General features: G+C 45.2%; 1 protein-coding gene across 1 annotated transcript in view; it reads right to left on the bottom strand.

The window, feature by feature from the left end:
- Positions 1–17306: 17306 nt before the first annotated feature.
- Positions 17307–27014, bottom strand: part of LOC116986663 (C4b-binding protein alpha chain-like) — a 325485-nt gene continuing 315777 nt past the window's right edge. The window contains exons 6-7 of the mRNA XM_033042235.1: positions 22194–22379; positions 17307–17410 (exon numbers count right to left, since the gene is read on the bottom strand). Of these exons, the coding sequence (XP_032898126.1) occupies positions 17307–17410; positions 22194–22379 (290 nt within the window). The remainder of the gene's footprint in view (positions 17411–22193; positions 22380–27014) is intronic.

Raw genomic sequence — 27014 nt, 5'->3', positions numbered from 1 at the left:
TGCATGGACATATGTAAAATTGAACAGGAGAAGGGAATTTAGAAATATCGATCATCAGATGATCCATTTCCGTCACTAATTCCCACCTTCACCCATATCCCCCATCTCTTCAGCATTAACAAAAGCATCCTCCTCCTCCTTCAATATATTTAATGACTTGGCCTTCACTGCCACAGGGGAGAGACTGCACAGGATCAGACCTCTCGGGTGAAGACATTTCTCCTGATAATTCTAAATGGCAAAGCCCACATGCAGGAAGGAACTGCAGATGCTGGTTTTTACCGATAATAGACGCAAAATGCTGGAGTGACTCAGCGGGACAGGCAGCATCTCTGGAGAGAAGGAATGGGTGACGTTTCAGGTCGAGACCTTTCTTCACTGAGTCAGTCTGAAGAAGGGTGTCAACCGGAAAAGTCATCCATTCCTTCTCTCCAGAGATGTGGCATACAATGCATCCTGCTTCTAGATCTCCAGCTATTGCTATTGCTCTCTCTGCATCTAGTTCATCGGGTCTTTATTTTCCCTTGTCCGTCTAGTTAGTCAAGTCAAGTCAAGTCAAGTTTATTTGTCACATACACATACGAGATGTGCAGTGAAATGAAAGTCGCAATGCTCGCGGACTTTTGTGCAAAAAGACAAACAACCAAACAACCTATAAACACAATCATAACACACATATTATTTTACATAATAAATAATGGAAGGAAAAACGTTCAGTAGAGTTAGTCCCTGGTGAGATAGGCGTTTACAGTCCGAATGGCCTCTGGGAAGAAACTCCTTCTCAACCTCTCCTGTCTCACCGCATGGCAATGGAGGCGTTTGCCTGACCGTAGCAGCTGGAACAGTCCGTTGCAGGGGTGGAAGGGGTCTCTCATGATAGTGTTGGCTCTGGAGTTGCACCTCCTGATGTATAGTTCCTGCAGGGGGGCAAGTGAAGTTCCCATAGTGCGTTTGGCCGAATACACTACTCTCTGCAGAGCCTTCTTGTCCTTGGCAGAGCAATTCCCAAACCAGATGGTAATGTTCCCGGACAAGATGCTTTCCACCGCCGCTGCGTAGAAGCACTGGAGGATCCTCAGAATTTCCTCAATTGCCTGAGGTGGTAAAGGCGCTGCCTTGCCTTACTCACGAGTGCTGCAGCGTGTGATGCCCATGTCATATCCTCGGAGATGTGGACTCCCAGATATTTAAAACAGTTCACCCTATCCACAGGATTCCCATTTATCCTCAATGGTGTGTACATCCTCGGATGATTATCTTTTCACTTTGCTAATTTCTCCCAGCCCTTCTCCCCCTCTAGTTTTCCTCTACCCTCTCCTGGTTTCACCTAACCCCTACATCCTGCTATACACTGTCAATCTATCCTGCTCTCTCTCAGTCTTGAAGGGGTCTCAATCTACAATGTTGTCTTATCCTTCTACGTTGACAGATGCTGCTGGACCTGCCCAGTTCTTCCAGTGTTCTGATCTTTTTTTTAATGGAAGTTATACTGTGCTTAACAAATACGACTGACTTTTGAAAAATAAATTGCCAGAGTGGATAAAGCAGAACCACTGGATGTAATATATCTGAATATTCATTGGGGATTTCTCTCACAATGTAGGGATTTTAAACCCTTTATACTGAATCATCTTAACTGCAAATATTTTGGATCAATGTTTCTTGTCTTTATTTAACAAACATTAACTAGATTACAATTTAAACCTGCGCTAGTAACACAATCATGAGTCTAAGTACTTAATAAATTATAACACCACCTGCAATAAAGACTTGCGTACTTACCTTGCTTATTTGAAACATAAAGAAACCACTGACAATTGTAATTCTGTTTTACAATTTGATTCCAATGTTAGACACAAAAAGCTGGAGTAACTCAGCGGGACAGGCATCATCTTTGGAGAGAAGGAATGGGTGACGTTTTGGGTCTGAACCAGTCTGAAGAAGGGTCTTGATCCGAAACGTCACCCATTCATTCTCTCCAGAGATGCTGCCTGTCCCATTGAGTTGCTCCAGCATTTTGTGTCTATCTTTGGATTAAACTAGCATGTGCAGTTACTTCCTACACATTGATTCCAAAGTTGTCAGATATCAAAAATGTATTTGGACAAATAAGTGCAGAGGCTTGAAATCAAAAACAGAAATAGAAAATGGTGGAAGGACTCAGGACTCATCCATGGAGTGGGAAATACTCAAGAGGCCAGAGAGGTGAGTGTGGGAGTGGGACAGAGAACTCAAGTGACAGCAAGTGAAAGCTCGGAGTGATCCTTGCGGTTTAACACTCTGCAAAATAGTCACCCAATCTCCAATAGAAAACACTGACCACAACTCACTGAAGTGAAAGGACAAGTGAACTGCTGCTTTACATGGATAGTCATAGACACAAAATGCTGGAATAACTGGAAGATAGGGTTCTTAAAGATAGCGGAGTCAGGGGATATGGGGAGAAGGCAGGAACGGGGTACTGATTGGGGATGATCAGCCATGATCACATTGAATGGCGGTGCTGGCTCGAAAGGGCCAAATGGCCTACTCCTGCACCTATTGTCTATAACTCAGAGGGACTGGCAGCATCTTATGTCTATCTTTGGTTTAAACCAGCATCTGCATCTCCTTCATTCATTCACATGGATATTCTGTCCATTGGATGGGAAACTGCCCGAGATGGTTTGTGGAGATGGAGCAGATAACTGCAGCTGCCCAACTCTGAAAGTTGAGGATACAGGTTATGTTGAGGGCAGAGTCTCATGGTGGTGGTGGACATTACAGAGGACGATACATCGGACACGGCGGGGAGGGTGGAAGGCAAAGGCATGAGGATCGTTGTTACGGCTGGGAAGGGAGGGGAAGAGCAGGTGCACAAAATCTAGGAGCTGCAATTAGAGTATCCTGTTCCAACTTTCTCCCTTATGTCCCTTCGTGAATCTAACTCCAAAAACAGTATCAAGCTCTTCAATCACCCTCTGTGATCTTATTTCTCATTTCAATCTTAAATGGCATTTATCTGTCATTTAAATGGACTTTCATAGACTGTAATCCTGGAGGACATCCATCCATCCATCTTGCATCTAACCTATCTTGTCCCGATAGAATTTGTGGTGTTCTATGAGATTCCCTCAACCTCTAGTGAATAGAAGCTTCTTCATATGCCAGTCCTGCTATCAGGAATTAGTCCACTGGAACTTTTCTGATCTCATTCACCAGCGAGAATATCCTTCTTTAGATAAGGAGATGAAAACTGCATACAAGATGTGGTTTTATTAATGTGCTGAACTACTGCAACAAATATTTATTGATGCGTAAAGAAGATGATGTGGCCTGTTTTTCCACTTACCAACATTCCTTCCTGCCTGACTGCCTGGTGCTGAAACGAGAAGAAAGAAATGGTTAGGCTGATCTTATGAAAATTGACTAACATTTAGCAGCTGTCTAATGCATACAACATGCTATTAGGGTTTAAATAGTGGAATACCATAACAATTGCAATAAAATGACTTACCACCACCTTCTAAAGGGCAATAAAGAATGAACAATAATTTGAGCGGCACGGTGGCACAGCAGTAGAGTTGCTGCCTTATAGGGCTTGCACCACCGGAGACCCGGGTGCTTGTCCGTACGGAGTCTGTACGTTCTCCCCGTGACCGCGTGGGTTTTCTCCGAGATCTTCGGTTTTCTCCCACACGACAAAGACGTGCAGGTATGTAGGTTAATTGGCTTGGTTGTTATGTAAATTGTCCTTAGTGTGTGCAGGGTAGTGTTAATGTGCGGGGATCGCTGGTCGGTGCAGACCCGGTGGGCCGAAGGGCCTGTTTCTGCGCTGTTTCTCTAAACTAAACTAAATTAAATGTTAAGATACCAAATTAATTTCATGGTGGGTACTTTAAGGTGTTTAAGTTTCCACAATGTAACAATTTATTTGGACATTTTGCCAAAGGAGATGCTGGAGGTTGAGATGCAGATTAATTAAAAATTGATAATGGGGATGAATTTGAAAGGATGGCGACTTAAAATACGAAATAAATTATCCTGACCGGATAGGATGTACAACAGGCTCCAGGCTGAGGTCAAAGTTGCAGCGGTACTAGCAATAAGTTGCTGAACTTTTGTACTTACTGAGTACTGGAGAAGTGAAATTAGCGGCCAGTTCGGTTAACCTTGGTCGTGAGAAATCATTCCGAATCAATAACCCAGGGGAGAATTAGCAGCCACGAATGTGGGGACCACTAAGGGAAAGGTCTTGACCCAAATCGTCACCCATTGCTTCTCCCAGGGATGCTGCCTGTCCCGCTGAGTTACTCCAGCATTTTGTATCTACCTACTGAGGGAAGGTGAGTGCCAATCTGATAAAGGCATATACTATACAACTAACGAATATGATGGAGAGTTTTATCAGAGTAATAAAGATGGGGTGGCACAGCAGTAGAGTTGCTGCCTTACACCATTTACAGTGCCAGTTTTGCCCACTAATCTCCAATGTGGGACTTTATCAAAGGCTTTCCGAAAGTCCAGGTACACTACATCCACTGGCTCTCCCTTGTCCATTTTCCTAGGTACATCCTCAAAATATTCCAGAAGATTAGTCAAGCATGAATTCTCCTTCGCAAATCCACGCTGACTCGGACCGATCCTGTTACTGCTATCCAAATGAGCCGCTATTTCATCTTTAATAATTGACTCCAGCATATTCCCCGCCACTAATGTCAGGCTAAGATCCAAATAGAGTACAGGAAATATATTATTCCCATTGCCATAAGGGTCAAGAACCAGAATAACAAAAGAACACTAAATGAAGTTGAATAGAAAAATGTGCAAAAAGTGGAATGAGGAAAGATACTTTTAATGCAGAATCATTGTAACCTGGAATTCACTTTAAGGGGAACTTCAAACATGCTCAAGGGGAATCCAGAAAAGTAATTAAAAAGCATTGTCAGCATACAGGGAGAGGGCAAGGAGTGGAACAAGGTGGAATCATTTAGCATTGATTCAATAGGCTGAATATTTATGGTATTCCCTGCCGATTTATGGAATTCCCTGCCATGGAGGGCAGTGGAGGCCAAGTCACTGGATGGATTTAAGAGAGTTAGATAGAGCTCTAGGGGCTAGTGGAGTCAAGGGATATGGGGAGAAGGCAGGCACGGGTTATTGATAGGGGACGATCAGCCATGATCACAATGAATGGCGGTGCTGGCTCGAAGGGCCGAATGGCCTCCTGCACCTATTTTCTATGTTTTCTATATTTCTATGTTTAATGGCCTCCTCCCTTGCAGTAACGTTTCTGTCATTCCAAATGAGGGTTTCTGTGCACTAAGGAGGGAAGGGATCCCTTACACAGTAAAGATGCAGGCTAATATAATCATCAACAAAGCATAGCGAGTACTAGTGTTTGCTTTATGAGAAACAGAATGGCAAGTGCAGAAGTCATTATCAAACCTTGTTTGGTCACTGTGGTACTGAGTGTTGTTGATTTTACATCATCTAAAGGAAAGAGAGGATGCAACGATAATTTGCAAAGATGGTCCAGAAATATGAGAGAGAGCGAGAGCAAGAGAGAACATACAAATTTGGCAAGAATTAAATTGTTTCTATTTATTCATTGTTTACTATTTCAAAATTAATGGCATTGGCAAACTTTGAAATGCTGTCTGTATTCCCACCCAGATCATTAGCAAGCTTCAAAACAAGGTTGTTCTTTTTAGCACCCGTACACAATGAAGATGCAGGTTAACAAGGTCACCTAAGACACATTGCAAGCACTGGGGTCTCGACCCGAAACGTCACCTATTCCTTCTCTACATAGATGATGCCTCATCGCTGTTCCTCCAGCATGTTTTTGTCGACCTAGCAAGCAGTAGTGTTTGCTTTCTGAGAGACAGAATGACAAGTGCAGACATTATGCTTAATTATATCAAACCTTTGCTGGCACACTTGTGGTACTGAGTGTAGTTCTATCAATAACATCTAAAGGAAAGAGAGAGGATGTAAAGAAGATTTATAAAGATGATGTCAGAATTTTGCAGTTAAAACTATTAGGAAACTCCGAGATTCCTTAGCTCGACAACACTACCCAGGGCCCTACCATTCACTGTGAAGTTCCTACCCTGGCGTGACGCCACAAAATGCAACATCTCTGGGGACAGCACGGTGGTGCAGCGGTAGAGTTGCTGCTTTACAGCAATTGCAGCGCCAGAGACCCGGGTTCCATCCCGACTGCGGGTGCTGTCTGTACAGAGTTTGTACGTTCTCCCCGTGACCTGCGTGGGTTTTCTCCGAGATCTTCGGTTTCCTCCCACAGAGGTACAGTTTTGTAGGTTAATAGGCTTGGTATAAGTGTAAATTGTCCCTAGTGTGTGTAGGATAGTACTAATATGCGGGGATCGCTGGTCGGGCCTGTCCTGATGGCTGACGGGCCTGTTTCCACTCTGTATCTCTAAACTAAACTAAAACGAATCTTGCACTTATCTGCTTTAAACTCCATTAGCCACTCCTCAGCCCACTTATGCAGATGATCAACATCTTGTTGTAATTTTGAGTTTGATTTGACAATAGACAATAGGTGCAGGAGTAGGCCATTCGGCCCTTGGAGCCAGCACCGCCATTCAATGTGATCATGGCTGATCATCCACAATCAGTACCCCGTTCCTGCCTTCTCCCCATACCCCCTGACTCCGCTATCTTTAAGAGTCCTATCTAGCTCTCTCTTGAAAGTAGATTTGATTGAATTAATGTGCAGTATTATCCGATCTGTTCGAATAGCTTGCAAAACACTGCTTTTCACTGCACCTCAGTACACATGGCAATAAAAACCTAAACCTAAGATGTGATGGGACTTAGTTCAACACTCAATTTAAGATGACATGTCCTACAGTTCAACACTCTCTCTCTCTCAGTATTGTGTACACATCTCAGTCTAGTAGTCGTCTCCGGAGTGGGACCTAATATCAGGGCCAATTCATAAGTTGAGTGCAAGCTCTCAGTCAAGGTAGACAAAATGTTTCAAGATAGTTTAATTTAGTTTGGTTTATGGTCACATGTACTGAAGTACAGTGAAAAGCTTTATGTCGCATGCGATCCAGTCAGCGGAAAGGCTGTACATGATTACAATCGAGCTCTCCACAGTGTACAGATGCAGGATAAAGGGAATAACATTCAGTGCAAAGTAAAGTTCAGCAGTCCGATTAAAGATAGTCCAAGGGTCTCCAATGAGGAGATGGCAGCTCAAGACCACCCTCTAGTTATTAGTAGGATGGTTCAGTTGCCTGATAACAGCCGGGAAGAAACTGTCCCTGAATCTGGAGGTGTGCGTTTTCACACTTCTGTACCTCTTGCCCGATGGGAGAGGGGAGAAGAGGGCATGACCGGGGTGAGATTGGTCCTTGATGATGCTGCTGGCCTTGCCGAGGCGGGGTGAGGTGTAGATGGAGTAAATGGAAGGGAGACAGAAACGCAGTCTCCAATCCAAATAATCTAAAAATCAATTGAATGCTACAAATAATTTAGAGTTACACAGGATGGAATAATTAAATTGACCTGAACAGCTTTCCTCATAGAAATTAACGTGATTTTAGTTGTAATAAATTAATAATAACTAAAAGCCATATACAGATGTAGCAAGAAACTTTCACAAGAAGGACTTTCAGATGATCAGCTGTTTGATCAAAGGAGCAGAGGGAACTAAAAAAAAAGTTCCAGTGAGTAAAATCAGAAGAGATCTTGGCTGGGATTTCACTTGACCTATAATGACGGTAGCCTGGAGCACGTGTTAGACAACCTCTGATTAACAGCTGCACAAAATATTGGAATAACTCAGCGTGTCAGGCAGCATCTCTGGAGAAAAGGAATAGGTGATGTTTCGGTTGAGAATCTTCTTCAGACCAAGAGTCATGTGAAAGGGAAACGAGATATATAGACAGTGATATGAGAGATAGAACAAATGAACGGAAGATATGCAAGAAAGTAACGATGATCAAGGAATGGTGGCTGTGGGCCAGGTGATAACGAGTTATATAAATAATGAAACTCAGCAAGACACGAGTGAAACTAGCACGATGATGGGGAGAAAGAGGATGCAAGGGTTCATTGAACTTAGAGAAAACAATATTCATACAGCTGGGTAGGGGGTAGGGGGCGCTGCACTGGCAGCGCCTGTCGGCAGCGTGTCCGTCTTTTTTCAACTTTTTTTATTTTTTTAGTATGTTTAAAAGTGTGTTTTTAATGTTTCCTTGTGTGTTATGTGTGGGGGGTGGTGAGGGGGGGGTAAGGGGGAAACCGTTTCGGCCGCCTCTTCCATGGAGAGGCGACTTTTTCAGGCCGCCTCCCCCGTGGCCTAACAGCAAGGATCGGCGCCGACTTTTCCGGAGACGCGCCCGGAGCTTCAGCGGCGGGCTCAGCGTGGACTCTCGGCGCGGAGCGGGTGAGACCTCGCTGGAGGGGAGCGCTCCGTTACGCTGGCCCGCGGCAGCCGGCAGCCTGAAGCAGCGGTCTGCAGAACTCCAGCTGGTACGGCGTCTACAGCCCGTGATCTCACGTTGGGGACCCAGGTGGAAGAAGCTTCCACCGCCGGTCCGCGGCCATCTTCTACCGCGGGCGTGGTATGGACTTAACATCACCCCAGGAGGGGAGCTTCGACCGCCGGCCCTGCAGACTGTGGTGCTTCCGGCTGCGGCACGGCAGTGGTGGATGTTTGTGTAAAATTTTAATGTGGTTGTGTTCTTTATTATTGTACCGCTGCTGGCAACCCAAATACCACCGACCTTGGTTGTGTGGCAATAAAATTATTTCTTTCTTTCTTTCTTGTACGCTGACCAAGCAAAAAATTAGGTGCTTTTCCTCCAATTTGCATTTGGCCTCACTCTGACCTGAGGAGGCCCAGGACAGAAAAGTCAGTATGGGAATGAGAAGGGGAGTTAAAGTGTTTGGCACCCGGGAGATCCCATAGGCCAAGGCGGACTGAGTCTACGCTTGGTCTCGCAGATATACAAGAGTCCACAACTAGAACAATGGATACTGTAGATGAGGTTGGAGGAGGTGCAAGCGAACCTCTGCCTCACCTGAAAGGGAGAGACACAGCTTGGAATCCCACCACATCGGGGAAAATACAGTAATTAAATAAATCTGGATATAAAATGTCTTTTCAGTAACAGTAACCATGAAAATTACAGGTAATTGTTTAAAAAAATCAGCTTTACTAGAGCACTCCATGGAATGAAGTCTCTCCATCCTTTATTTGGCCTTCACATGACCTTTGATTCACCAAAGTAGGGGACTCAAGCGTCTAAACTGCCCCTTCAGTTCAGACATAATTACTGATAACCAACATATGCTGGTCAAGCCAACAATGCCCAACTTCCAGAAATAAATAAAACATTTTAACATTGTTACATGCAATTGTAAGTTAGACGCCGCAAGTACAACCTGCAAGGTGAAACATGTTGGAACGCAGCATTCTACAACTGCACAGCGCAAAGAAAAGACAAAAGGCTAAACTCTCATGGTAAACAGCTGAGTTATTGGGAAAGATGGATAAATGACAACTGTGGCCTTTCAAAAACAGAAAATACTTGGCATATTATGTAGATCAGGCAGCATCTGGGAGAATATGCATAGACAGCACTTTAATGTTCACCAGTCTAACAAAGAGTTATCCTGATATATTCTATGCTTTCCCTTTTGTCCTGCTGCTATTAAACTGTTCAATATTTTTCACTTATTATACATACAGATGAACATGTGAATCAGGAGTCTGCATAAATGTTTAATGATTACCGATAATCTGATTATACTCTGCATTCCTGTCACCTTTCACTCCTTGTTGTCAAGACTATCTACCTCTGCATTAAAAACATTCAAAAGCCCTACATTCACATCTTTTGGGGAAAATTGCAAAGATACATAAAGTTCTGAATGAAAGTACCTGTCTCAAAACAGCCCTCCTTTTTATTCAATGACTCAAGTGCTGACAAGGTCCCAGCGGCTGTCGAGGGAAGTCAAGGACAGTATAAAACCAAAAGGGAAGGCGTATAACATAGCAAAGATTAGTGGGAAGCCAGAGGATTGGAAGGCTTTTAAAGAACATTAGAAGGTAACTAAAAAGACAATATGGGGAGAAAGGATGAAATACGAAGGTAAGCTAACTAATAATATAAAATAGGATAGCAAGAGTTTCTTCAGTTATATAAAGAGTAAGAAAGAAGCAAGAGCAGACGTTGGACTGCTGGAGAATGATGCAGGAGAAGTGATAATGGGGAATAAAGAAATAGCAGAGGAGTTGAATAACTTTTTTGCATCAGTCTTCACAGTGGAAGACACCAGCAACGTGCCTGAAATTGAAGAGAGTCAGGGGGTGGAAGTTAGTAGAGTGGCTATTACTAGATAGAAGGTGCTTGAGAAGCTGAAAGGGTTGAAGGTGGATAAGTCACCTGGACCAGATGGACTGCACCCTAGGGTTCTGAAAGAGGTGGCTTTAGAGATTGTGGAGGCATTCACAGTGATATTTCAAGAATCACTAGAGACAGGAGAGGTCCCAGATGATTGTAAAATTGTCAATATTACCCCGCTGCACAAGAAGGGAGCAAAGCCGAATAGTGGGAATTGTACACCGGTTAGTCTGACTTCGGTGGTTGGTAAGAATTTAGTCTATTATAAAGGATGAGGTTACAAAGTACTTAGAAGTTCACGATCAAATAAGCCAAAGTCAGCATGGCTTTGTGAAGGGGTGGTCTTGCTTGACAAATTTGTTGGAATTCTTTGAAGAATTAAATAGCAGGACAGATAAAGGAGAGTCAGTAGATGGTGTTTACTTAGATTTTCAGAAAGCCTTTGATAAGGTGCCACACGTGAGGCTGCTAAGGAAGATGAGAGCCCACAGTATCAAAGGGCGGGTACTAGCATGGATAGCAGGTTGGCTGGATGGCAGAAGGCAAAGAGTGGCAATAAAGGGGGCTTTTTCTGGTTGGTCACCAGTGACTAATGGAGTTCTGCAGGGGTCGCTGCTGGGGCCGATACTCTTCACATCGTATATTAATGATTTTGGACAAAGGGATTGAAGGCTTTGTGGCCAAGTTTGCAGATGATACGACAATAGATGGAAGGACAGGTAATGTAGAGGAAGCGACTCTGCAGAAGGATTTGGACAGGTTGGGAGAGTGGGCAGATAAGTGCCAGATGGAATATACTGTCACAAAGTGTGTAGTCATGCATTTTGCTCATAGGACTAAAGGTGTAGGCTATTTTCGAAATGGGGAAAGAATCCAGAAATCGGATGTGCAAAGAGACTTGGGAGTGCTGGTGCAGGATTCCCAAAATGTTAATCTGCAAGTCGAATCGGTAGTAAAGAAAGCAAGCTCAATGCTAGCATTTATTTCAAGAGGGCTTGTATACAAAAACAGGGATGTAATGCTGAGGCTCCATAAGGCGCTGGTAATATTTGGAATATTGTGAGCAATTTTGGACATCATATCTGAGGAAGGATGTATTGGTTCTGGAGAAGGTTCAGAGGAGGTTTACAAGAATTATCCCAGGAATGAGTGGGTTAACATATGCTGAACTGCTGTAGTTTTGGGAGCAACAGCAGCAGGAGTTTAGCAAGAGATACGACTGATTGGCTCTAGCCCAAGTGGGAGGAGAGAAGTGAAAACAGTTAAAGTAAAGGCCAAGGACAGGCAGACTTGACTCAGAACTGCTGTAGATTTGGAAGCAACAGCAGCAGGAGTTTAGCAAGAGATATGACTGATTGGCTCTAGCCCAAGTGGGAGGAGAGAAGTGAGTCAGTGCTGGGAAAACAGTTGAAAACTGAGGAATTTGGTTTGTAAATTGGTAAATCAGGCAATTTATCAGTCAGTGAGCAAAGTGCCCTGTGAGAAAAGTGTGAGTCTTTGGCTCGAGAGTCTTCGGAGAGGAGACGAAAGAAGGAAATGTCAGGCAAGCTGATTCAGTGCGATGCTTGCAGTATGTGGGAGGTCAAGGACACCGCTAGTGCCTCTGGCTGCTACAAATGCGAGAAGTGCATCCAGGTAGAGCTCCTGAAGGGCCGTGTTGGGGAACTGGAGAAGCAAGTGGATGACCTCTGGTTCGTCCGAGAAACGGAGTCGTTCCTCGACAAGTCCTACAGTACGATTGTTACACCTAAGGTACTGGAAGAGAGAAGGTGGGAGACAGTGAGAACGGGAGGGAAGCATGGAATGCCAACGTCCCCGGGTGTTGTACCTCTTGTGAACAGGTTCACCCACTTAGAAGCTGTCGGGACAGAAGAGGTGTTTACACGGGGCGGCGGACTGGCTTGTGATGCGAATAGGGCTGTTGAGCCAAAACCAAAAAGGCCTAAGGCAGGCAACACCATTGTAGTGGGAGACTCCATTGTGAGAGGTACGGACAGGGGTTTCTGTGGCAACAGACGGGATGCGAGGATGGTGTGCTGCCTTCCTGGTGCCAGGATCCAGGATGTCACGGACAGAGTGCAGAAAATCCTCAAGGGCGAAGGTGAACATCCGGAAGTGGTAGTGCATGTCGGCACAAACGATGTCGGAAAGAAGGGGATGAATATTCTGCAGCGTGACTTTAGAGAGCTCGGAAAAATGCTGAAAAGCAGGACCTCCAGGGTTGTTATCTTCGGATTAAGCTGCACTGCCTGTCGGCAGCGTGTCCGTTTTTTTTCAACTTTTTTAATTTTTTTAGTATGTTTAAAAGTTTGTTTTTAATGTTTCTTTGTGTGTTATGTGTGGGGGGTGGTGTGGGGGGGTAAGGGGGAAACCGTTTCGGCCGCCTCTTCCATAGAGAGGCGATTTTTTCAGGTCGCCTCCCCCGTGGCCTAACAGCAAGGATCGGCGCGGACTTTCCCGGAGACGCGCCCGGAGCTTCAGCGGCGGGCGCAGCGTGGACTCTCGGCGCGGAGCGGGTGAGACCTCGCTGGAGGGGAGCGCTCCGTTTCGCTGGCCCGGGGCAGCCGGCAGCCTGAAGTCGCGGTCTGCAGAACTCCAGCTGGTACGGCGTCTACAGCCCGGGATCCCTCGTGGAGGACCCGGGTGGAAGAAGAAGCTTTCACTGCCGGCCCGCGGCCATCTTCTACCGCGGGTGCGGCATGCACTTATCATCTCCCCTGGAGGGGTGCTTCGACCGCCGGCCCTGCAGACTGCGGTGCTTCCGGCTGCGGCACGGCAGGTACTTTAAAACTTTGACCGCCGGCCTGCGGCCTTCACCAGCCTGAAGCCGCGGTCTCTGGTTTGGAAGAGCTGATCCTGGACTCACCTTGACTTTGACTTTGTCCCTTACCATCTGGACGCCCGCAGCAACGGCTGTGGAGCGTGGAGGTCCCGACCACGGGGGAAAATGGAGGAGGACTGGCCAAGTTCTGTGCCTTCCACCACAGTGATGAATGCTGTGGTGGATGTTTGTGTAAAAATTTTATTGTGGTTGTGTTCTTTATTATTGTACCGCTGCTGGCAACCCAAATACCACCGACCTTGGTTGTGTGACAATTAAATTATATCAATCAATTATATCAATTTGCTTCCAGTTCCTCGTGCTGGCGAGAGAAGGAACAGGGAGATACGGGACCTGAACGTGTGGCTGATGAACTGGTGCACGGGGCAGGGATTTAGATTCTTAGATCACTGGGATCTGTTTTGGGGTAAGGGGGAACTGTACAAAAGGGACGGATTGCATCTTAACAGGTGTGGGACCAGCATTCTGGCAGGCAGGTTTGCCACTGCTACACGGGTGGTTTTAAACTGAATAAGGGGGGTGGGGTGTCGAATGGGATAGTGGAGGATGGAGTTAAAGGGAAAGGGTTTCTTAAATGTGTGAGCGTAGAGACAGAGGGTGTAAAATGAGGGTAGAAGCAATAGGTAGCAAGGTGAAAAGTAAAAGTGGCAGGCAGACAAAACCAGGGCAAAAATCAGAAAGGGCCACTTTTCAACATAATTGTATGAGGGGTAAGAGTGTTGTAAAAACAAGCCTGAAGGCTTTGTGTCTCAATGCAAGGAGCATTCGTAATAAGGTGGATGAGTTTAATGTGCAGATAGCTATTAATGACTATGATATAGTTGGGATCACGGAGACATGGCTCCAGGGTGACCAAGGCTGGGAGCTGAACATCCAGGGATATTCAATATTCAGGAGGGATAGAGAGAAAGGAAAAGGAGGTGGGGTAGCGTTGCTGATTAGAGAGGAGATTAACGCAATGGAAAGGAAGGACATTAGTTTGGAGGATGTGGAATCGGTATGGGTAGAGCTGCGAAACACTAAGGGGCAGAAAACGCTGGTGGGTGTTGTGTACAGGCCACCTAACAGTAGTAGTGAAGTTGGAGATGGTATCAAACAGGAAATTAGAAATGCGTGCGACAAAGGCAAAACCGTTATAATGGGTGACTTCAATCTACATATAGATTGGGTGAATCAAATTGGCAGGCGTGCTGAAGAAGAGGATTTCTTTGAATGTATGCGGGATAGTTATCTAAATCAACATGTAGAGGAACCAACGAGAGAGCAGGCTATTTTAGACTGGGTATTGAGTAATGAGGAAGGGTTAATTAGCAGTCTTGTTGTACGTGCCCCCTTGGGCAAGAGTGACCATAATATGGTTGAGTTCTTCATTAGGATGGAGAGTGACATTGTTAATTCAGAAACAATGGTTCTGAACTTAAAGAAAGGTAACTTTGAGGGTATGAGACGTGAATTGGCCAAGATTGACTGGCAATTAATTCTAAAAGGGTTGACAGTGCATATGCAATGGAAGACATTTAAAGACTGCATGGATGAACTACAAAAATTGTTCATCCCAGTTTGGCAAAAGAATAAATCAGGGAAGGTAGTGCATCCGTGGATAACAAGGGAAATCAGGGATAGTATCAAAGGAGAAATTCAGAGACCAGCAGAGGAGGACAAAGGGCTTAATTAGGAAAGGAAAAATAGATTATGAAAGAAAACTGGCAGGGAACATAAAAACTGACTGCAAAAGGTTTTATAGATATGTGAAAAGAAAGAGATTAGTTAAAACAAATGTAGGTCCTTGCAGTCAGAAACAGGTGAGTTGATCATGGGGAACAAGGATATGGCGGACCAATTGAATAACTACTTTGGTTCCGTCTTCACTAAGGAAGACATAAATAATCTGCCGGAAATAGCAGGGGACCGCGGGTCAAAGGAGTTGGAGGAATTGAGTGAAATCCAGGTTAGCCGGGAAGTGGTGTTGGGTAAATTGAATGGATTAAAGGCCGATAAATCCCCAGGGCCAGATAGGCTGCATCCCAGAGTACTTAAGGAAGTAGCTCCAGAAATAGTGGATGCATTAGTAATAATCTTTCAAAACTCTTTAGATTCTGGAGTAGTTCCTGAGGATTGGCGGGTAGCAAACGTAACCCCACTTTTTAAGAAGGGAGGGAGAGAGAAAACGGGGAATTACAGAACAGTTAGTCTAACATCGGTAGTGGGGAAACTGCTAGAGTCAGTTATTAAAGATGGGATAGCAGCACATTTGGAAAGTGGTGAAATCATTGGACAAAGTCAGCATGGATTTACAAAAGGTAAATCATGTCTGACGAATCTTATAGAATTTTTCGAGGATGTAACTAGTAGCGTGGATAGGGGAGAACCAGTGGATGTGGTGTATCTGGACTTCCAGAAGGCTTTCGACAAGGTCCCACATAAGAGATTAGTTTACAAACTTAAAGCACACGGCATTGGGGGTTCAGTATTGATGTGGATAGAGAACTGGCTGGCAAACAGGAAGCAAAGAGTAGGAGTAAACGGGTCCTTTTCACAATGGCAGGCAGTGACTAGTGGGGTACCGCAAGGCTCAATGCTGGGACCCCAGCTATTTACAATATATATTAATGATCTGGATGAGGGAATTGAAGGCAATATCTCCAAGTTTGTGGATGACACTAAGCTGGGGGGCAGTGTTAGCTGTGAGGAGGATGCTAGGAGACTGCAAGGTGACTTGGATAGGCTGGGTGAGTGGGCAAATGTTTGGCAGATGCAGTATAATGTGGATTAATGTGAGGTTATCCATTTTGGTGGCAAAAACAGGAAAGCAGACTATTATCTAAATGGTGGCCGACTAGGAAAAGGGGAGATGCAGCGAGACCTGGGTGTCATGGTACACCATTCATTGAAAGTAGGCATGCAGGTGCAGCAGGCAGTGAAGAAAGCGAATGGTATGTTAGCTTTCATAGCAAAAGGATTTGAGTATAGGAGCAGGGAGGTTCTACTGCAGTTGTACAGGGTCTTGGTGAGACCACACCTGGAGTATTGCGTACAGTTTTGGTCTCCAAATCTGAGGAAGGACATTATTGCCATAGAGGGAGTACAGAGAAGGTTCAGCAGACTGATTCCTGGGATGTCAGGACTGTCTTATGATGAAAGACTGGATAGACTTGGTTTATACTCTCTAGATTCAGGAATCAGGTTCAGGCTACTCCAGGTTCAGGAATAGCTACTTCCCCTCAGCCATCAGGCTATTAAACCTGGCTCGGACAAAACTCTGATTATTAGCAACCACTTTCTGTTATTTGCACTACCAGTTTATTTATTCATGTGTGTATATATTTATATCACGGTATATGGACACATTTATCTGTTTTGTAGTAAATGCCTACTATTTTCTGTGTGCTTAAGCAAAGCAAGAATTTCATTGTCCTATACAGGGACACATGACAATAAACTCACTTGAACTTGAACTTGAGAATTTAGGAGATTGAGAGGGGATCTTATAGAAACTTACAAAATTCTTAAGGGGTTGGACAGGCTAGATGCTGGAAGATTGCTCCCGATGCTGGGGAAGTCCAGGACAAGGGGTCACAGCTTAAGGATAAGGGGGAAATCCTTTAAAACCGAGATGAGAAGAACTTTTTTCACACAGAGAGTGGTGAATCTCTGGAACTCTCTGCCACAGAGGGTAGTCGAGGCCAGTTCATTGGCTATATTTAAGAGGGAGTTAGATGTGGCCCTTGTGGCTAAGGGGATTAGAGGGTATGGAGAGAAGGCAGGTACGGGATACTGAGTTGGATGATCAGCCATGATCATATTGAATGGCGGTGCAGGCTCGAAGGGCCGAATGCCTACTCCTGCACCTAATTTCTATGTTTCTATGCCAAAGAAAGTTAAGCACGACACCCCCATGCTGACCAAGATGCCCCATCTACACCAGTCCCACCTGCCCACATTGGCACGTATCCCTCTAAACCTTCCCTACCCATGTACCTGCCCACTGTTGTTAGACTACCTGCCTCAACTACCACCTGTCAGCTCGTTCCATACACCAACCACCCTCTGTACAAAATCTCTCACTGTATTTCAGTACCAATACCAAAACTGTGTCAATCCTTGTGCATGTTTAACATAGACGATAAAAATAGAGAACAGCGTGAATTATCTGGCTTTCCAAACTTACCAACATTCGTTCCGTTGCTCGCCCCGGTACCTGTGAAGAAAGAATAGAGGATTAAAGTTGCAATCATGGAACCCCAGCAAATGAAGAAACAAGAAAAGGTGCAGATGTTACTCAGCAGGGTCGGCGGTATCTGTGGGAAGAGGAAAAGAGCTGGCTTTTGTGGATGCTGGGATTTCTAGTAAGGCAGGGAGAGAAGCAGGAGGAACTCAGTAGGCCGGGCAGTATCTGGAGAGTAAAGTGGGCAGGCAATATTTCAGACCGTACCTCTGATCTAGACAGAAGGATCTGGATCAGAAACATCAACTGCCCACAGATGCTGCCTGACCCATTCACCCAGTACTGGAGCTTCTCTCCTTTTGTTCCCACCAAAGAGTTGAGGTGCCAAAGTAATCAGAACAAACAGAGGTTCTGTTGTACGCCTTTGATTGTAGGTTTAGTGGGGATGACGGTGATGAATACGGAGCTGTAGACGATGATGACGTACTTGTTCTATTCATTCTTTACCAAATGTATTCAATGCATTTCTCCAAACATAAAGGCCAAAACACTGATACAATGCGTTAACCACTGAGATCACAGCACCGATCCCCGCGGCACGGAACTGCTTACACCTTGGTCACCGACCTGAAGCATGAACTATTTCTCTCTCCACACATGCAGTTTGTACTTTAGACTTTGAACATCAGCAATATTTACGTTCCAATGTGTCCATAAACAATAGCAACCATGGATCTAATTTAGAAATGTGAGCAATATTTATCTTACTCTTAAATCACAAAAGCTCAAATTTTAAAGAGTTTACAGGAGATAAGAGGAGCAAGCTACCGAGGCCAACGTTTACTGGGAATAGCCTTTCATTGCAGATGCAGTTCTATCTCCCCGTTAGATTGCAACCTTGTCGTGGTCGGGGAGCTTGTGTGTCTCAGTGACCCCTAGAGCTATGCCAGCGGGAGATTCGTCTCCTGTTAGGGTCTCCCCTTGGTCGAAGGGTAGAGGCGAGACGAAGAGCGATTCACTGGACCTCCAGGCTGGCGGTTTCGTAAAACAAATATGTTACGTAAACAGCAACTGAAGGAATCAACACTACTGGGCATGATGGACTTCCAGGAGTGGAGGACCTTCGTTGCTGCCCTACATGCCAGGAGGCAGAATAGGCAGTAAGTAAGTAACAAAGCAGATTCAGTTCTAGCCTCTAGTGTAGGAATGGTTCACTCACCAAGTTTGCAGGTGACTAGAACTCTAGACTCTCCCATTAGTAGAAACATACTCTCCACTCTATCCAAGCCTTTCACTAGTCAGCAAGTTTCAATGAAATCTCATCCTTCCAAACTCCAGTGACTACTGGCCCAGTGCCATCAAACTTTCACCCTATGATAACCAACTCATTCCTGGGATCATTCTTGTCAACCTCCACTGGACCCTCTCCAGCGCCAGCAAATCCTTCCTCAGATATGGGGCCCAAAATTGCTCACAATATTCCAAATGTGCTCTGAATCATTGCCTTATAGAGCCTCAGCATTACATCGCTGTTTTTGTATTCTAGTAGAGTCTGGAGTGTTTAATTGCCACGTGTACTGCCAGCAAATTAAATTGTTTCTCAACAGATCTTTTGACATGTGATTCTCAACTTTTCATTTGACATGTGACATTTGACATGTGATTGAAGAACAAAGCATGTGTTTCTACCGGACATCCAAAAGCAATGAAAAGCATCCAGATCCATTCATGACAATAGATACAGGAGCAGGCATTCTCCTCGCCGAGTAAGGCTGCCCTTGCCTGCAGCTGTTTGTCCTTTCAACCTTTTTTTTATTTTTAGTGTGTTGAAAGTTTTTGTTTTGGAGGTCTAGTCTTTTTCTGTGGGGGGTGGTGGGGAGGGGAAGGGGGAAACTGCATTTCTCAGTCCCTACCTGGTCGGGGATGCGGCTTTCCTCCGAGCCCCATCTTCGCCCCTTCCTCGCTGCCTACCAACGGGATTGGAGCGGCGTTTCCTGCCGGGACCAGCTAGAACCTCAGCTTCGGCAGCGGCACAGCGCTGAAGCACCATCGTGAAGTGGGCGATGCCTTACGCGGGTCACCGTGCGGTAAGCTCTAGAGTGCTGAGACCATCGACTCCAACATCGCGGAGCGTCCAGCTGCGGGCGGCGCTGGGTTTAAACACCACGGAGCCTGGGATCTTTCGCCGAGATCACCAGTGTTGGAGCTCCGACCAGCGCGGACTCCGAGGAGGAAACGGCCGTTCCAGACACTCCAAGCCGCTGAGAGTGTTCTCCCGACGCCGGAGCTCCATCATCCGGCTAGAGGGCCTGTAACATTGGGCCGCAGTCACGGCGACTGCGGAGGCCTCAATAGGCCCGACCATGGGTGAACAAGAGGAAGAGGACTTTGTTGCCTTCCCTCACAGTGGGAAGCATTGTGGGGGGATGTTTTTAACGTTCAATGTTAAATTCTTTAATGTGTTTTATTTTTATTGGTGTGCTGCAAATGGCAACTCAAATTTCACTTCACCAATTGGTGTATGTGACAATAAATGTCCTTTGTCCTCGAGCTCCTCGAGCCAGCACCACCATTCAACGTGATCATGGCTGACCATCCATAATCAGTACTCTGTTCCTGCCTTCTCGCAATATCCCTCGACTCCACCATCTTTAAGAGCTCTATCTAACTCTCTCTTGAAAGCATCCAGAGAATTGGCCTCCACTGCCTTCCCAGACAGAATTCCACAGATTCACAACTTTTAGGGTGAAAAAGTGTTTCCTCATCTCTGTTCTAAATGGCTTACCCGTTATTCTTAAACTGTGGCCCCTGGTTCTGGACTCCCCCAACATCAGGAACATGTTTCCTGCCTCTAGCGTGTCCAACCCCTTAATAATCTTGTACGTTTCAATAAGATAACCTCTCATCCTTCTAAATTCCAGAGTATACAAGCCCAGCTGCTCCATTCTATCAACATATGACAGTCCCGCCATCCCGGGAATTAACCTCGTGAACCTACGCTGCACTCCCTCAATAGCAAGAAAGTCCTTCCTCAAATCTGGAGACCAAAACTGCACACAATACTCCAGTTGTGGTCTCACTAGGGCCCTGTACAACTGCAGATGGACATTTTTGCTCCTATACTCAACTCCTCTTGTTATGAATAGGGCGAGGATTTTGCCATAAATGTCATGCACCTTTTCGTGCCTTTTTTGATGATTTCACCAAGATAATGCCTTTTTCATGATCGAGTGCCTAAAGTCTGTTTTGCTAAAAGGTCATGCTATTTTCTCTAGTTGTACCGTGATTGCAATGACGATTTCTATGTTAACATGTTAAAATTAATGCTATTATTAACATGTAAACATAGTATAAGTTACAATAATATTTCCACCACCGGAGTGAAACCAGGGGCGCCACCGTCGGTCATTCATTCGTTCGTGCCGCTAGTTCAAGATCTTCTCCAAGATCTATTTAAGAAACTAATGCAGATGCTGGAAAAATCGAAGGTGGACATAAAATGCTGGAGAAACTCAGCGGGCGAGGCAGCATCTATGGAGAGAAGGAATAGGCGACGTTTTGGGTCAAGACCCTTCTTCAGACTGATGCGGGGGGGGGCGCGGGAAAAAGGAAGGAAGAGGCAGAGACAGTAGGAATAGAAGGAGAGCTGGGAAGCCGGAGGGGGAGGGGGAAGACAAGGGCTATCTAAAATTATAGAAGTCAATGTTGATACTGCTAGGGTGTAGAGTACCCAAGCGAAATACCCAAGCTTGTCTCCTCACTACATTTAGAAACATAGAAATTAGGTGCAGGAGTAGGCCATTCGGCCCTTCGAGCCTGCACCGCCATTCAATATGATCATGGCTGATCATCCAACTCAGTATCCCGTACCTGCCTTCTCTCCATACCCTCTGATCCCCTTAGCCACAAGGGCCACATCTAACTCCCTCTTAAATATAGCCAATGAACTGGCCTCGACTACCCTCTGTGGCAGAGAGTTCCAGAGATTCACCACTCTCTGTGTGAAAAAAGTTCTTCTCATCTCGGTTTTAAAGGATTTCCCCCTTATCCTTAAGCTGTGACCCCTTGTCCTGGACTTCCCCAACATCGGGAGCAAACTTCCTGCATCTAGCCTGTCCAACCCCTTAAGAATTTTGTAAGTTTCTATAAGATCCCCTCTCAATCTCCTAAATTCTAGAGAGTATAAACCAAGTCTATCCAGTCTTTCTTCATAAGACAGTCCTGACATCCCAGGAATCAGTCTGGTGAACCTTCTCTGCACTCCCTCTATGGCAATAATGTCCTTCCTCAGATTTGGAGACCAAAACTGTACGCAATACTCCAGGTGTGGTCTCACCAAGACCCTGTACAACTGCAGTAGAACCTCCCTGCTCCTATACTCCCTGCTCCTTATTCCCCTTAGAATCTTCCTTCCTCTTTCGAAGAAAGATTGCTCACATTTCTAAATGAGATCCATGGTTGCTATTGTTTACAGACACATTGGAAAGTAAATATTGCTGATGTTGAAAGTCTAAAGTACAAACAGCATGTGTGGCGAGAGAAATAGTTAATGTTTCAGGTCCAAGATGTAGGCAGTTCCATGCCACAGGGATCGGTGCTGTGATCTCAGCGGTTAACGCATTGTATCAGTGAATGGCGGTGCTGGCCCGAAGGGGCCGAATGGCCCACTCCTGCATATATTGTCTATTGTACTCTTAAATCACAAAAGAGTTTACAGGAGTTAAGAGGAGCAAGCCAGCGAGACGCAATGTTTACTGGGAATAGCCTTTCATTGCAGATGCAGTTCTAGCCTCTAGTGTAGGAATGGTTCACTCACCACGTTTGCAGGTGGGCGGTGAGGGAACAAATTTACCGTCCCCTCCACATTTAATGACACTCTTTCCATCCATCACATAACCATCTTGGCAGGCGAAGGTGATTTCATCATCGTTTCTATATACAGATTTAGATCCTTCTGTGATGTTGAGATGTTCAGAAAGCTTGGGCTTCGGGCATTGAATAGCTGATTGAAGAACAAAACATGTGTTTGTGCTCGTCATGGAAAGCTTTCAAAAGCATGCAGATACATTTACAACGCTAAAATACCCTGAACAAATGCTTTTTAATTTTATATTCAAAACGCTTGAATACACACAAACATTTTTTGTTAAACTTACACGGTTCAAAAAAGCAGCACAATACACTTACAACCTCCCTCCATACAGCTATTAAAAACTATTTTTCAAAATCTTTCAGGGGGTAAAATAATTTAGTTATTGTATTTCTGAAATACTCCAAGCTCCCCCTTTGACACAATTGTTATTTACGTCTGTAGATTGGTTATTGCATGTGAACCAATCATAGTAGAAATAGCATCACTAACCCCACCTTACTGTATGCTTCATACTAACACCCACTTGCTATACTGGTCAGTCTGGGAAGCGGTAACGATGAACTAACAATCCGCTATACCGCTATACTATGGGTACCGATTAAAGATGATCTTGAACTCCAGATTGTAGTTTGCATATTTACATGGTGTCAGAAGTGTTATAAACATGTAAAGTGGACGTCTCTAGTAAAGGTCTCATTATTCCTGAATCTCAAGACCAGCTCGACTCTGCCCACTAGGACGATCCAATTAACACATGAGGAGTCAACTGTGCATTCACTCCATCACACAGCTGGTAAGATTCTGGATCCTTCTGTTCCAATGACAATTAATAACAAGCCAGTGAAGGCCAAGCTAGACACGGGGGCCCACGTGAATGTAATGTCTGTGCACATCTACAACAAGATTAGGGATAATGAGGCGTGACTAGAGACAAGTCCACTTTACATGCTTACGTGGGGGGGGGTGGGGGGGTTCTTGTATCCTCTGGGTAGAACCACTTTCAAATGCGTACTGAAGAACACCACAAGAAATCTAACTTTCTATGTTTCGAATTCTGACTGTGACTCTACTGGGCATCCAAGTGTGCCAAGACTTAGGGCTAGTCTCCTTTGACCTGTCCGTTCACAAGCTACTAATATCCTGCCAAATTGGACATTCCCACCTTTTTCCATGAGAGGATTCATTTACGAGGTCTTTGCCCACTCAGTTTTCAATTCTTTTTGTCGCAAAAGCATCGTAAATTGGATCAGGAGATTGCCTTGCAGCTCTTTTGCCCATTCAATAGGATCCCAGTGACAAATTTAGTTACTGTATTACCACTTCAATCAGCACAGGGAGGTTGCGGGGAAAGCACGTGCAAACTCCACACAGGCAGCACACATGTGTGAACTCTGCCTCCCAACAACTAATTTCCCTATCAAATTTTGCAACTATGCTTTCACTTTTAGTTTAGATTTAGCTCTTTGGGCCTAAGGAAACAAGGGATATGGGGAAAAGCAGGAAGGGCGTACTGATTTTAGATGATCAGCCACGGCAGTACTGGCCTGAAGGACAGAATGGCCTACTCCTGCACGTATTTTTGCTATTTTGCTCCATTCAGACAAAACAAAATGTAAAAAGCCGAATGCCGCACAGTTCAGTACAGGAACAGGCCCCTCAGCCCACAATAGTCATACAGCATGAAAAAAGGTCCTTTGGCGCAACGCCCATGCTAACCAAGATGCCCCATCTACGCTCGTCCCGCCTGCCCATTCTTGGTCCATATCCCTCTAAACCTTTCCCATCCATGTACCTAACCAAATGTCTTTTAAATGAAGCAATGATGCCAAGACCAACTTTTATCTGCCTGCAATTAATCCATGTCATACATGTATAATCCATGTGCCTATCAGAGTCCCTTAAACACCACGATTGCATCTGCCTCCACTGCCACCCCAGCAGCACACACCCCCCCCCACACACCGCCAACAGCACTCCCCCCCCTGCCAGCAGCACCCCCTCCCCCCCGCAGCAGACACACACCGCCAACCGCCAACAGCACACACCCCCCCCCACACACCGTCAACAGCACTCCCCCCCCCCCCACCAGCAGCACACACCCCCCTGACACCCCCCCCCCCACACACACTATCCCCAGAAGCACACCCCCCCCCCCACACGCCACCCCCAGCAGCACGCACCACCTCTGTGCAAAACAAAGTAATTTATATGCATCACAATCAAACACAGGTCCCGGCAGAACTCCACAGACCTCCAGCCTGAGTCTGAAGAAGGGTTTCGGCCCGAAACGTCGCCTATTTCCTTCGCTCCATAGATGCTGCTGCACCCGCTGAGTTTCCCCAGCAATTTTGTGTACCTTCCACAGACCTCCAGCCTGAATATCGCAGAACCCTCAGTCGTCCATCAGTAGGCATTTCTGAATCTTGAATAGCACCCTGAAACATTGACTATTTCTCTCACCATACATGCATTACAGATTTCTAACACTGTATTCCCCCCCCCCCCACACTTTTTTTAAATGCATCCATAAACCATGGCAGTGATGGATGTTATTTGGTGACATGACCAGTATTTGTTTCACAATAGAAAGCATTTCTAGGTGTGAAGGAGTAAACCATGTAAACACAATGTTTATTCGGAATTTCCCACCAGTGCAGATCCAACTCCACCCTGTAGTGTAGGATTGGTCCACTCACCTGCTTGGCAGGTGGGCGGTGGGGGTACAAATTCATTATTCTCGTTACATTTAATGACGCGCTTTCCCTTCATCACATAACCTTTGTCACAGCGGAAGGTGATTTCATGACCGTACACATATACATCAGCAAATCCTCCTATCATGCGGCCATGTGCAGGAGTCCCGGGGTACAGACATTTTACATCTGATAAAGGAACAAACATTTGTTATACTGAGCATCTTAAAGCATTCAAATGCATGCAGACCCATTTATGACATTAAAATAAAGAGAATAGAAAGATACATTTTTTTAAAATTAATTTTGGTCAAAATACTTAAATGTACATAAATATTTAGATAAACTAGAACAGTTCAAAGGGCAGCATTTTGTTTCACGTTGCCAGCATTTGCAGCTCATATTTCTGGTGGGCAGCAGATCATAAGCCAACCACAACTACACGAAAGATTGTAAAAAGCAGGGAACACTGCCAGTCCGCCACAGGTACTACCCTCCCCATCGAAGGGATCGACAAGAGTCGCTGCCTCAATCCCACACTATCAATGCCAGCCAATGCCATGCTGTCTGACATGAAGAATATTTCTACCACTTGGCATTCAAGTCTGATATCCAACGTGTTATTTTGCTTTAGAATCACTTATTCTTAACTGCATTCAGCCCAAATCCATTGTCAATAGCCCTGCTTCCACCATTTCTCTCACCCCCAACTCTTTCTCCACTAGCCAGTTTATCTTTAAGTCTTTCCAATTCTGATGAAGCCATCAGCCTGAAATGCTGACGTTCCCTCCGATGCCTTGCTGAGCATTTGGGTATTTTCTGTTTTTACCTCAGAGAGATTGCCATCTTTAACAGTATTTCTACCCCTACAACCCAAGAATAAGAGCTAGGCCATTTAGAACTGAGATGAGGTAAAACTTTTTCACAGAGTTGTGAATTTGTGGGATTCTCTGCCTGGGGAGGCCTATTCACTGGATGCATTCAAAAGAGAGTTAGAGCTCTTAGGGTTAGCGGAATCAAGGGATATGGGAAGAAAACAGGAACGGGGTACTGATTGTAGATGATCAGTCATGATCACATTGAATGGTGCTCCTACACTTATTGTCTATGTATCTATGTAACCAACAAGCTAGTAAACCTACAACCTCCAACTAGGCTCTGTACTATAGACAGGGGCATAATGTTTGATATCACATTATTATTGCTTGCGTGTGTGAGATATATCATAGAAACATAGAAAATAGGTGCAGGTGTAGGCCATTCGGCCCTTCGAGCCTGCACCGCCATTCAATATGATCATGGCTGATCATCCAACTCAGTATCCCGTACCTGCCTTCTCTCCATACCCCCTGATCCCTTTAGCCACAAGGGCCACATCTAACTCCCTCTTAAATATAGCCAATGAACTGGCCTCAACTACCTTCTGCGGGAGAGAATTCCAGTGATTCACCACTCTCTGTGTGAAAAAAGTTTTCCTCATCTCGGTCCTAACAGATTTCCCCCTTATCCTTAAACTGTGACCCCTTGTTCTGGACTTCCCCAACATCGGGAACAACCTTCCTGCATCTAGCCTGTCCAACCCCTTAAGAATTTTGTAAGTTTCTATAAGATCCCCCCTCAATCTTCTAAATTCTAGCGAGTACAAACCGAGTCTTTCCAGTCTTTCTTCATATGAAAGTCCTGACATCCCAGGAATCAGTCTGGGACTCATATCCTGTGAGTTACTCCAGTATTCTGTATGTATATTTACACACAGACACACAGACACACACACACACACACACACACACACACACACATAAACATACACAATAATTTTGAAGATAGACACAAAATGCTGTAGTCACTCAGCAGAACAAGCAGCATTTCTGGATAGAAGGAATGAGTGACATTTTGGGTCGAGAGCCTTCAGGCTGAGTCAGGGGAGAGGGAGACAGATATTGAAGGGTAAGTTGTGAAAACGAGATATTAAAGGAGACATGAATGTCGACTTCTCCAATTTCAAGTGATCCTTGTTTTCCCTCTCCATCCCAGTCCCCCCTGACCAGTCTGACTGTCTTCCTAATTAAAT

Source organism: Amblyraja radiata, chromosome 24 (genome assembly GCF_010909765.2).
Source record: "Amblyraja radiata isolate CabotCenter1 chromosome 24, sAmbRad1.1.pri, whole genome shotgun sequence".
NCBI lineage: Eukaryota > Metazoa > Chordata > Chondrichthyes > Rajiformes > Rajidae > Amblyraja > Amblyraja radiata.
Note: the sequence above shows the minus strand (reverse complement) of the source record. Positions and strands in the feature narration are given on the sequence as shown.